At 40.0% G+C, this 12,332-nt stretch overlaps 1 protein-coding gene across 1 annotated transcript in view; it reads right to left on the minus strand.

The window, feature by feature from the left end:
* The window catches only part of erfl3 (Ets2 repressor factor like 3), a 44,713-nt gene that overhangs the window by 8,658 nt on the left and 23,723 nt on the right, over window positions 1-12,332 (minus strand). Inside the window, exon 2 of the mRNA XM_041988539.1 lies at window positions 3,691-3,925. Coding sequence (XP_041844473.1) covers window positions 3,691-3,925 — 235 coding nt within the window. The remainder of the gene's footprint in view (window positions 1-3,690; window positions 3,926-12,332) is intronic.

Genomic DNA, 12,332 nt, shown 5'->3' on the forward strand with positions numbered 1-12,332 from the left:
CTGACTGTGACAGGAAGTTGGGATTACAATACTCCCCATGCGTCCCATGTTTATTTTCTGCCTCTTTCGTCAGCATTGGCTGTTACACACACAACCCAGCCAGATCGACCTCAACACACAAACACACACCAGCTGCTCGTGCTCAGGTGTGTTTATGTATACACGTTTCAGAGGTAAAAACCCTTTGAGGAAAAGGCCAGTTTTGACGTGTTTACAGAGTCAAAAAGGAAATTAGATATGTTTATGTGGGCTGGGCAGGTTGGTCGTGGTTTAAGGTCTGATTTGTAGAGATGTTGCATGCTCTGTGTATGTGTGTCCACAGTGGGCTGAGAATATATACGTGTGAGTGTGTGTGTTGTTGCGAGAAAATGAGTATCAAGTCACGGTCCGAATGGGCCAGTCACATGCTCCAGAGGTGTAAATACAGTGTTCCTTGTGTGAATGTGTATGGGTGTGTGTATGGAGCTCATGCTCTTTCCACCCTCACAGAAAATAGAGGCCTCATTCACTGCGGGACAAAGAGATACACACTGACCTCATGTAAGCTGAACACATACATGCTGCAGATACAGACAATAGGAAGACAATGTACATACGCATATGATGGACACTAAGTCATTCAGCGGTACTGTCCCTGGGTGCTCCCTCTGCACTTTCTCTTTGGCCCTAGGTGTTTCCATACAATGTTCTGCTTTAGATAGATGACCTCTGACCTATAAACAGGTCCAGCTAGCTAGATGAGTAACGCTTTGCTTATGCTGCAGTATTCTTGTGTAAATGTGGCCATCAGGGTTATGAATAAATGTATATCAGAACCAGTTTCAGTGTATCCATTTTATAAAGAAATAAAAAAAACTATAAGTGTTATTGCACAATCTACCTTGGCACCACCAGTTTATAAAAAGAGGATATTATATAAAGTACCTGCTTTGAAGGTAATAAAAGGTAATAAAACAATGAGTTTTTTTATGTGTTTATCTGTGATGGCATTTCCAGCCATGGTGGCCCACAAATTAAATGAATACTGGAAATGAAGCAAATGCAAACATGTGTGTAAGCAAGCCTGCTTAGGTAAGAGTCTGTACAATGGGGCATTTGTGTATGTGAATGAGCACATGTGCTGTGTTGTTAATCTCTGCCAGCTGTGCGTGGCAGTCGCCCTGACCTCTGACCATCGCGTTAAAGCCAATGTTGGCTGATGACTGGCTGGCACAGAGGCCTGAAGGTCTAAAGAAGCTGGGACCTCTTAGCATGATTACACTCATTAGGCCAGCACTCTGCAATACATGATTGCAACAGGCTTTATTTCCTGCACCCTCTTTGCTCATCAGAGCAAATCGGTGGCGCATAACATCAAGGGTAGGGTTATCTGACACACTTGGACAACAGTTACCAGCATTAAATATCCTCAGCTTTTGTTTTTCTTTTTACATCTTTAGCGTACTGACACAGTACATTAAAAAAATTAATGAATAAACAAACAAGATGATCCAACTTTTTAACCTCCAGCACCATTACACACACACACATTTTTTTTTACATAAACACACACCCGCACAGTATGAGTGTAATCCTCTCAACAGGAGTGGGAATTTCACAGCAGCCGTGGGAGCGGGAGGCCAGGATGACGCAAGGGACGAGGCTGTGTCCCCTGAACGGAAAGCCAACACATACGCACATGTCCACTCACAATACAGCAGGCCTGATTAAGGGAATTTCCACCATGTGCATGGCAGACAGGAAAGAATAAGAACATAGGAGTAAAAATAATAATTACAAAGGCTAAGTAATAAAAAGAGCACTTCAAAACAAGCACGCCTTTTCATGTTGATGTGCATGTGTGTGTAGGCTAATTGCCACATGCTGACTGTGGTCTCCATTATTAGCAGGCTCCAGGTTTTCTCCATATGAGGGGCACAAGGTGGCCTGTGCTCCAACAGTTTGCTCCATATGGGGACTGTTACCATGCACATGTGTGATCGTGTGCCTCTCCTATAACTTTGACAATCTTTTGAGCCAATAATCGCCTTGCCACATTACTATTTCTGTGACTTGAGAAGATTTATTTATCGTGTCTGTTGCAGTGAAGGGGTGACGCCAGGTCTGATGTCAAATCAGGTGGCAACATGCACCTGTATCGATGTGTTGACTGTCTTTCTCAGTCTAATCCTAAAGTGACTCAATTTATAGACAAAGAGAAAGACAACCTGGTTATAAAAAGGTAGATGAGAGCACAAGAGTGAGAAATAACAGTACTGTGCAGAAAACTTGCTGATAATCAGCTTCTAAGACCGGTCCATCAGACGGCACTAAGACACACTATATATAAGCACTAACTGAAGCCTAAGCTCCAAATCTGCCACAGCTCCAGAGAATGGACATGCTATAAATACATAGCCTGGCCACAAGCGTACCATCTATATTCTTTTTCTATCTAATTTAGGAGTACTAAATCCAGATTGCGAGCCTGAATATTTTTGTTACATGTGGGCAAACATAAGTAGTTAATGCTCACTGTCCTCATGAGACCCCATCTGTAACAGAAGTTATCTTAATCTCACCGACAAACCATTGCACAAAAGCTCTGCCAAACCCTAAATTAAGCAGTCCAATACATTTCCCTTTGGCCTTTGTGGCTTTCTTTAAAGTGCTTAGCCCAATCTTGGCTCACTTTGTTTGTACGCAGCAAGCCGGAAAGACAAGACACTGAATGAAGCTTACAACTGGGATCAGCTGATGGGACTTCTCAATGGACATAGGATTTCTGTGATTTACTGCAATATTCAATTTTATTATGGCTACAAACAGTTTCATTGTATAGATTAAACTGCTATGAAATTGTTTACATGTAAACTACAAAGCCTTTTTATTGACAAAGTATAAAGTACTGTTTATAGTATATATATATATATATATATATATATATATATATATATATATATATATATATATATACACACACTATAAAGTACTGTTTATAGTATATATATATATATATATATATATATATATATATATATATATATATAAATAGTCACAAATCTAGAAAAAAAAGCTGCTGTGGCTCAGAGTTTGTGTTAATGTTTTCTCGATATTCTTGCGAAAAACACTTAATGGAGTAAGCCACGACAGCAGGTACTTCTGGGCCCACTAAAAATATCTCTCAGTCTGGGTGCCAAGGAAAAAGAACTTCAGCTCTTGTCCATTACAGGCGGATTTATGCTCGTGCGGCGTTTGCGTGCGATCGGCCATGGTGTAGCTGATGCTGGTGATTTTGCTCTCGCACTCAAGAGTAGGGGGCGTGTGTCGTTTTGCACTGCACCAAAAGGATGACATTTCATATCTTGACAACCAGTGGATCACTCCTCAAAGATACTTGATTTCTGCTGCTCAAGTGGTGATGGAGAACAACCACAGGAAGCATAATAGTCATCTACAATCAACACAACTCCAAGCTGATAATACAATAAATATTTAGATTGGTATACCAGCTTTTAAAGGCTTCAGAATTTTCTTATAATCATGATTACGCCACTGCAGTACAATTTGGTCTTTTGGAGAACATCTCATTTTGTTTTATAGTTAATATTTATGTATAATAAGTATATAATATATTTAAAGTAACTCAGAATGATTATTCACTCCCACAAAAACTCAGAAAAAATTATTTTCAGTTCTCTGTCAACCTACCTCAGTGCCCTGCTGAGCTTATCATAGTTCATCTGAGGTTTACACTTCCTGGCCCCCCAAAGCCGAGCTACTTCATCTGGATCCTTGATGACGAACTCGCCATAGTCCCCCTGCCACGCGATGACATCATGATACTCCTCTTTCCTTAGCAGCTCCAAGATGAAGTGCCACAGCTGGATTTGTCTGGACCCAGGGCTCGACTCGGGCTTGTATGCCCATTCTGGAAAGGCAAACCCTGCAATAGATGGAGGAAGACATTTGAGGGTCAGCTGGAGTCAAAGAAAACAACCAGGAACAGTGAAAAAGTAGCTCAAAGCAAAAACATGAAGCTTCTGTATGACCTCTACTTGAGGGACAAGCAACTCAAGAGCATGAGATGAGTCACTTCCGTCTCTGTAGAGTATTTTAAAAACTTTAAATGGAAGGCAAAGAAATAGATCAAGATTACAATTAGGGATCAGCAGTCAAAGCCATTTCAGGTTACTGTTCTAAAAGAGATGAGAGGATTATGGGCTTCTGGCAGAGTATAAATCACAGATAGACTGTCCTCATTCACTCTTTACGATGCACAGAGCGGTCTTCATCATTCCCTGACTTTTTTTCAGTAGTTTTCTTTCATTCTTATTCAATAATTTGGTTATTCTCAGGCCATTCCTTTTGTAATGGACAATTTGATTCACTAAATAGTTAGACAAGGGGTAGAAAAAATATTGACAAACACTGGCATTAAAATTGCTGTAACTGTCTCTCAACTTGTCAAAACTCAGGATGCTGACTGTCAAAGGTTTTTGTTTAAATCACTTTCCTCTACTGACATTAGGTCACCGCCTCACCACAGATCTTTCACAGGAAACGCACACACACACACAGAAACTACAACAGAAAGTTGAAGTGTAAGTGGGCTTCATGGAACAGCTCAGTGCACGAAAAACCTTTCCACCTCTCCTCCACCTATTTCCCCTCCCATGCAGTCACTCTTTCCCCTGACCAGAGGAAAACAACATGGCCAGTCATCTCTCATGTCTATCCCTCCATCTCTCTTTCTCTCCACCCTCTGTTTGAAGAAAACGTAAAGTTGAAGATGCAGAATGAGAGTGTGGGTGTTGGTATATGACTGTTTTCATGTGTGAGCCCAAATGCATGAGCTTGAAACAGTCTGTGTGCCAGTGCCTGTGTTTGGAAATGTTTGTGAAAGTCTCCCACTAACATTCTGTTGCCTGGGTGGTCAATAAATTTGACACAACTAAGAAAAACAGACTATTACAGTTTAGGCTTTTGCCAAATTTTGACTCAACTGGATTTAATTTTATCAACAGTCACCCTGATAACACTGACAGAAGTATAAACAAGAACGGTGGCTCATAAAAGAAAAAGCATCCACCCTGCTTACATCTAATTATGTGGGACATGTATTGAAAATCAGTTTGGTGCAAACAATACAAAAATGAACACATCACACTGAATGGACTAGAAAAATGATATTACTCTTACGTAATAAACCACAGTACAATACCAGTACTGCTGAACGCTAGCATACAGTGTGCTACACAACTCTAAATATGATTTATAAGAACAGTTTCTGAAATTCTGTTAATTTTATTTACATATTTAGAAGAAGAATATTAAAAACGTTCAAAACTGTAATGAACTCTAATGAAACTACAACCTCAAATATCATTGTACAGTTAAATCAACACTTTGACAGCAATTATTACAAATTATTGTCAAACACTCCACACAGCTATTTTTACACCCCGTATGTATGAAGAATAAAGCTAGAAGAAAGTCACTTTTTGCTGTATGAAACAACACATCATGCAAATGGCAGCAGAAAGAGTGAGACAGGCTGGGCTTGAGACCAAGGGGTCAGAAACATTAGATTATGGATGTCCGGGCATGTCAACAGATTCCCTGGATGACAGCTTGAAGCAGAGAGGGATAGCACTCATAATCTCTTCTGCAATGACCTCACCATTTAGCCAGTATTGCATAACACTGAATAATGTTAATAGGATACTGGACAGATATTTATAAATGCTATACAAGTACTGCTGCTGAAGTCTTTCATCAAGCTGGGTAAAAACTCATTAAAGTTTTCAGTTTTTAGTGAAAATGGGCTGGGCTCCATTTCCTCCACAGTGATGCATTTGTGAAAACATGGTCAATGAATCATTCCAACCTACTCAAGTCATTTTGCTATAGAAAATAAAGATTCCTTAATATCACTCAAACTATGTATGAGATGCCTACACATTTTCCTAATCTCATACAGTTATATCAGATCTACATATTATTCAGACAGTAGGAGGCCTGCAGCAGATGTGCAGGGAACTACTTTATTCAGGCTACAAATTGCTCACTTTAACAAACATTACGATGTCTGAAATGACCATGAATGCAGAAACAGCAAGAAATGGCAAACTATGTCAGTAATTTCTCAGATTTTCCAGCCATAAATGTGTAGGTGGCTGTTAAGATGCAAATGACAATGCCACTTGTTTCCTTTTTCTCTTAACATTCTCATACTTCTCTCTCTTGCAAACATTCAGATATTTTTTGTGATGTGATCAAACAAAAAGTGAACTACAGTCACAGGGTCAATGGGTTAGATTTGGCATAAACATACAGCTCCGCTGATCATGCTTCTGGAAATATACATTAACCCTCCCATCCAAAAACAAAAAACAAAAAAAAAGTACATCTGGGTGAAATGTATAAATGAATAGTGCTGACACATCTTAACCACCAAGTCTTGTGTGTGACTTCAAACAAGACAGCTGCTTCACTGAAGCTGCTCAGTGGCCAACTTTAGATGACTGTGTGTGTCTGGTGCAACTGTCTGCATATAAATAACTATAATGTTAAAAATTAGCCAAAGCTCAAACACTAGATGGAAACTCAAACCTAGACCAGATGTCTACAAGATCAGTTTGCAATAAAGATGCACACATTAGACTTAGGCTTAGAAAAAAGTTATTGTCCATTGCAGAGCAGTGGACATTTTTCTTCGACGGAACGGCTCACAGAACGTACAAGTTAAAAGATCCATAAAAAAAAAAAAAACATAAAAGAAATACCAACAAAGCTAAGAAAAAAATTTACCCTTTAAATAACTAAGTGAATCTGATCCCTAAAAAATAGCAAAGCTAATAAAAAGTTTTTGCACTGCTAGCAAAACATGGACAAATTTGGGAAAGTACCAAAGGGGAAACTATAATGAATCAACAACGGAGATTTTAACAACCAAGGAAAAAAAAAAAAAAAAAGACAAGAAAATATGATGAGGCACATCTTGCCCTGGGCTTGAGCAGTGTGTTGCATGTCTCAAAATATTAGCATCTGACTGTATGAATCCAAACAAGTTACAACGCCACTTAAGGACAGCTCACCATAACACAAAGAAAAGCCTGTTGATTAATTTAGAAATAAACTACTCAGCTGTCTTGTGTAGCAGAGTTGTTTTTTTAAAGCAGCATCTGTCTCACCAAAAGCTTAAGTGACCTAAAGTAATTTGCAGTTTCCTGGTTAAAAATGCTTCACACTATAGCAAAGGAATTGATCATTCCTTCTGCAACTGACATGGTTTTAACCATAGTTAATAAAGTAGCAGTCAAAAAACTAAAGACTATTTCGTAGTGCATTTCTTCGAAAGCATCATGGTGCATGCAGTAGTTGGACTGAGGTGGTGGGGTGGGCTTGACATTACTGTTGTTGATGAAAAGAGGGCTCTGCAGAAAAAGTTTAGGAACCACTGATTTATGCCAACTGCACAAACACATGGCAGGGCATTGTGTAGTTTGTAGCGAAGCATGAATTTTGTGTACACCAAGTGTGTGAGTTATGTGTGTGACAGAGATGGTAAGGATTATGTTTTAAAGGAATGCTGAGAGAAAGAACAGGTGTCTTTGTCCTTTGATCCACAAGTAGTCCAACCCAGGCTGGGCTGTCTATACTCACACTGGATCAGCTATCACACACAACACACACACTGATCCATTTCATTGGCCGATTAGCGAATTTCAGCAGAAAATTTTTGGAATCTGTGTGTGTGTCCAGTGTTCAGTCTGTGTGAAAGCTGGAGGGGAGAAGGACAGCAATAGTGGAGAAGAGCCTGCAGAGTATGACATAACCCCCACCACCACACTTAACCTTTCTGACCTCCACTCTCCCTCATCTCCCCCTTCCCTCCCTCCCTGGGGAGACACCAGATAGCCATTACAACACAAATGCACAAGTCTCACTCACACACACAGACATAAGTATGGAGTCTGCATCAATAATGTAGAAACTGGTGTGGAGGGTTGACGATAGGGGTGCGCCTAATCTCTGCCCTGGGACAGCAGAGAGAGTGCAAGTACGTCAAGAAGAGTGTGTGTGTGAGAGAGAGAGAGAGCGAGTTTCAGTGTGTGTGTGCATTGTGAGTTGGGACAAGTGAGGAGCAGGTGGTAGAAAGTAATGCAAAGAAAGTGAAGAGGAGGAGGATGGAGAGACGGGGGGTTGAAGTGAAAGAGAAGACGGCAAGATGAGATGGGGTGAGCTTTAGGACAAGTTAAGAACAGAGAAAAGAAAGTGGGAGAATAAGAGATGGGGGAGGGAGAGCTAGGGAACAAGAGTGGGAAGAGAGAGAGTAAAGAGAAAGAGAGACAATGGGTAGTGTGGGAGAAGAGAGAGGGGGTGGATGGAAGGAAGGAAGGCAGGGGGAGGTGGAGGGGGATTAAGGGAGCGATGAGATCATAGCTCATCTGGTAGTCTGTTGTCATCCAGGTCAGATTGCTTAGCGTCCCCTTCTTTACTCCATGCTTCTCTTGTTCCCACTACTCTTCTACTTCTCCTCTCTAGGAGTGAGGATAACTCTTTCCTCTGTGTGATCTGGTGGCAGGCCCCGAGCAGCCTTCAAATGCTGCTGCTATTCTAGCTATGTGCTGTGTGCTCCTTACCAGTGCAACAGGAGAGGGGCACTGAGGATATGAAGCAAATGAGTCAAGCAAGTAAGAAAGAACACTTGAGATGATGGTGTTGAGCTGTGAAAGTAGGAACCGTGTTAGAACCATAGTGTATGCAAAGTTTACACAACTTATTGCTGTTTGGGAAGGGAAAATATAAAATTATATCGGTTGCAATAGTCTCTTGCTTGCTTGCAATACTTAAAGCAATAAGGATCTGAGTACTTGTGAGTATGCAAGTACTCAGAAAACAGTAGTAATATGTTTCCAAATTCACATACAAACATGACACTCCAGCTCTTAACTGCACTGGAACTAGTTTTGTTAAAAGGGGCTAAATCTTGTCAGTGTATTACACCAATTACTAGAGGATTTTGCACCATCAAACTCAGACTGTATAGAACATCCAGACATGAAGGAAGCAATGAATAAACATTAGGATGAAGGAGATTAATGTTTAGTTGATATTAAAATCATGGCATAAAAATCAAAACCTGCAGTAGATTGAATTGAATACCCTTAAATAAAGAGCATTAAATATCTGCTTACATTTGTCCATAAACTACCTCTACAAGTCAGCTCCATTCAACATCAAACATCACTGACACACATGTGTAATTAAAAGCAAGAATTTGTCATTAAATCTTAAAGACTGGGTCACATGGACAACTTTTTGGTCATTTCCAAAAGACAATATTGCTGCTTGTAGGTGCCTGCTGTATTTGAGTTCCCCATGTGAAAATTTTTACTGAAGTTCATATCTAATTCATCTGTCACTGCTATTAATATCATTCTTAATTTGTCTCATCCTTCCCATGTTACTTTAAAAGTAATTTGACAACATTACATGTGAGAGCCATTAATAAACAATCTGTACAGCTGAAATAAAAGACAAAAATCTTTAATATTTAAAAAATTGTTATAACGAGTCTAACCATAGTGGCATGATGCACAAAATGCATTTTGATTATTTATTTATTTTCCCTGCAAGAAAAGTTTGACAGGCCTCTTTGACTGCACATCTGTGTATTGAACTGCTGGCTGGACCAGAATAAGACATTTAAAAATGGCACTTTTCTCTACTATTCTATAACACTTAAAAGCCAGCATGTGTTAAAGTTTTTCTCAAACTGACTGGATCACGAACTTGGCACTGAAGTGCCAAGAAGGGCAAGAGCTGATGGGAAGGAGGCAGAGACAGACGGGCAGTCAGTCAAAGCATTAGAGTGAGAAGAGAGATGAGAAGGAGAGATTCCCAGAGCTGCGAGTCCGACTCAGCAGCAAATCAACTGACAGACCTGTGCCAAACTAACAGCAGAGCTGCAGACTCAGGCTTTTTATACAGGGCCAGGGCCTCTGAGCAGCCATTAGTGGCAATTGGCTGGCAGTGTACTAGTTTAACCTTGCTCAGCTTTCGCGTGGATGTGGGAAATGAACACTGCAAGTGTGCCTGCATGCGTGTGTGTGTGTGAACAAAAGAGGTGAGGTCACAGTCTGCTCCGAGAGTCAGTAAAAGCACTAAAAGTTAAGAGAAGTCCGTATTTGCCTAAAGCACATTCATACACAAGCATACTCAGCCTTGTCTTTGTCACAGCATCTTTGATGAATGAAGCAGCCTGAAGCATTGAGCGGGGCGAACAGAGAACACAGAAATACAAGACCAAAGTGGTGGATGGGAGGGATGGAGGGACAATAAAAGACTAGTAGGTTGAGACAGAAAGTAAGAGTGAAAAGAGGGAGAGAAAGAGAAGGGTGGGCTCTGCAGGAGGAAGAGGATGAGGAGGGTAATCAGAGCCCATATGCCTAAATCCCAAAGTGTCTGGACTCTTCCCACCAAGTCCATTAAAAATTCATTAGGCCAATACTAAAAGAAGACAGGAGAGAGAAAGACAGAGACACAGCAAAGTGACAGAAAAGAAAAAAGTTAACAAGGGAAAAAAGGTGAACAGAAAAAGTTTTGCAGGGTTGTTTAACTTGCATATTATTAAATTATGAGTTTCAAGTAAACAATTACTTGAATGCCTTACACTGGACTAAAGAGGCCTATAGGTAATAGTGATTACCTATCAACCTTTCAATTATTTATATAAATGTCTTCTACAGGTTTAAAAAATTACTTATCCTTAAATATCATGATAAGATTATTAGATTTTTCTATTATTTAAAAAAAGTTTAACATAAATGTAACTCAAGGCCCCATGACATCTCTGCTCTGATTATAAGCATTGTTTTTACTTATTATTAATATGTGTGGAGAATAGGTTATTTAAACATATTTGAATTAAACTATAAGAGAGAGAGAGAGTGTTTTTGAACAAATTCACTAGTTGCTCATATCTATTCAAGAGGAAATGTCAGACTAAGCTGTGCGTAAAAAGTTAGATTAGATTCTTTTTTTAGGTTAATTTAAATTGAACCTTTTTTGAGTTTGATGTTGTTTGCAATCACAAAGCCTTGTTGCTGCAACATGCAGAGGGAATTTTAGTTGAAGGGGACAAATCTTTTAGAGAAAAGCAGCTTGCTGTGAATAATCCAGACAGGACTAATTTCCCTTGGAGGAATAGTTCTTGCTGGAGGGCCTAGCTGAGCCAAGAACATTCACGCCCTCAGCTTCACCTGAGTGCTATGAAGGGTTAAACACACATCACACACAAAAACATGTAAGCCTAGGAGGCTGTTCAACTATTCTTGGAGGTCACTACAGCCTACATTTTCTATAGGCTCTCATTCACAGACAGAGATGGAGAAGGGAGAAACAGAAAAAGAGAGAAAGGGAAAAAGAGAGGAGAGTGCTTTGTGGCCTTGGATGGCCCAAAAATAGAGCGACACACATGCACGCTTACACACACTGGGGTTATTGTTCAACACAGAGAGTGAGAACACACACACACACGCGCGCACACACAACAGGGAGAGGGAAAAGAGGGACAGAAGTACAGAAGAGCTGAAGGAGGAAGAAGAGGAGGAGATGGGGGCACATGTGGGATAGAGAATGAGAAGGACATGATGTAAGATTAACAATTTGGTCTCTCAGCTCAGTGCTATCTTACAGCAAACAGACAGATGTCTTTTTCAGGAAATTGAGGGAAGGAACAAGACCAAAAAAAAAAAAAAAAAAAAAACTAGAGAAGCTTACAGGGACCATCAATCCCAGAACAAGATCCAGTCATGCAGCCCTCCACATCCAGTTTACCTGCTGGACAGCAAGACTTTGTAAATGGCTCTTTTTGTCACATGAGCACAATCCATTAGTTCCATTAGACTTTTAATACAGTGTGTTAATGGTGTTCAGGGAAGAAAACAATTAAACAGTCACCTGCAGATGTGATACTACTTGTAACTTTGGCAAAAAAAAAATGCTGACAAGTTTGACATGGCAATGAAATAAATATCAACATCTGGCTGTGTGAAGGATGGAAAAGTGCGTTCTAAAAAGTGTGCTAAAAATGATTGACAACAGTAAAGTAAAATGTAGATGATTTGCAGATAAGGGATTGAAATTTTCAGAACAACATGTACTGCCACTAAACTTATTAACAGCCGGTAAAAGCAGTACAGTAAATTGAAGAAATGCAACATAAAACCACATGGGACAATTACATTACAGAAAGCACAAAACCACCAACCCGCACCTACAACAGGGAGCTCTTCCAGTAACATGGTGGCACCAAGAAAAGACAAACACACACCAATCTGGAT

The sequence above is a fragment of the Melanotaenia boesemani genome, chromosome 6 (assembly GCF_017639745.1).
Source record: "Melanotaenia boesemani isolate fMelBoe1 chromosome 6, fMelBoe1.pri, whole genome shotgun sequence".
In the NCBI taxonomy this organism is placed as follows: domain Eukaryota; kingdom Metazoa; phylum Chordata; class Actinopteri; order Atheriniformes; family Melanotaeniidae; genus Melanotaenia; species Melanotaenia boesemani.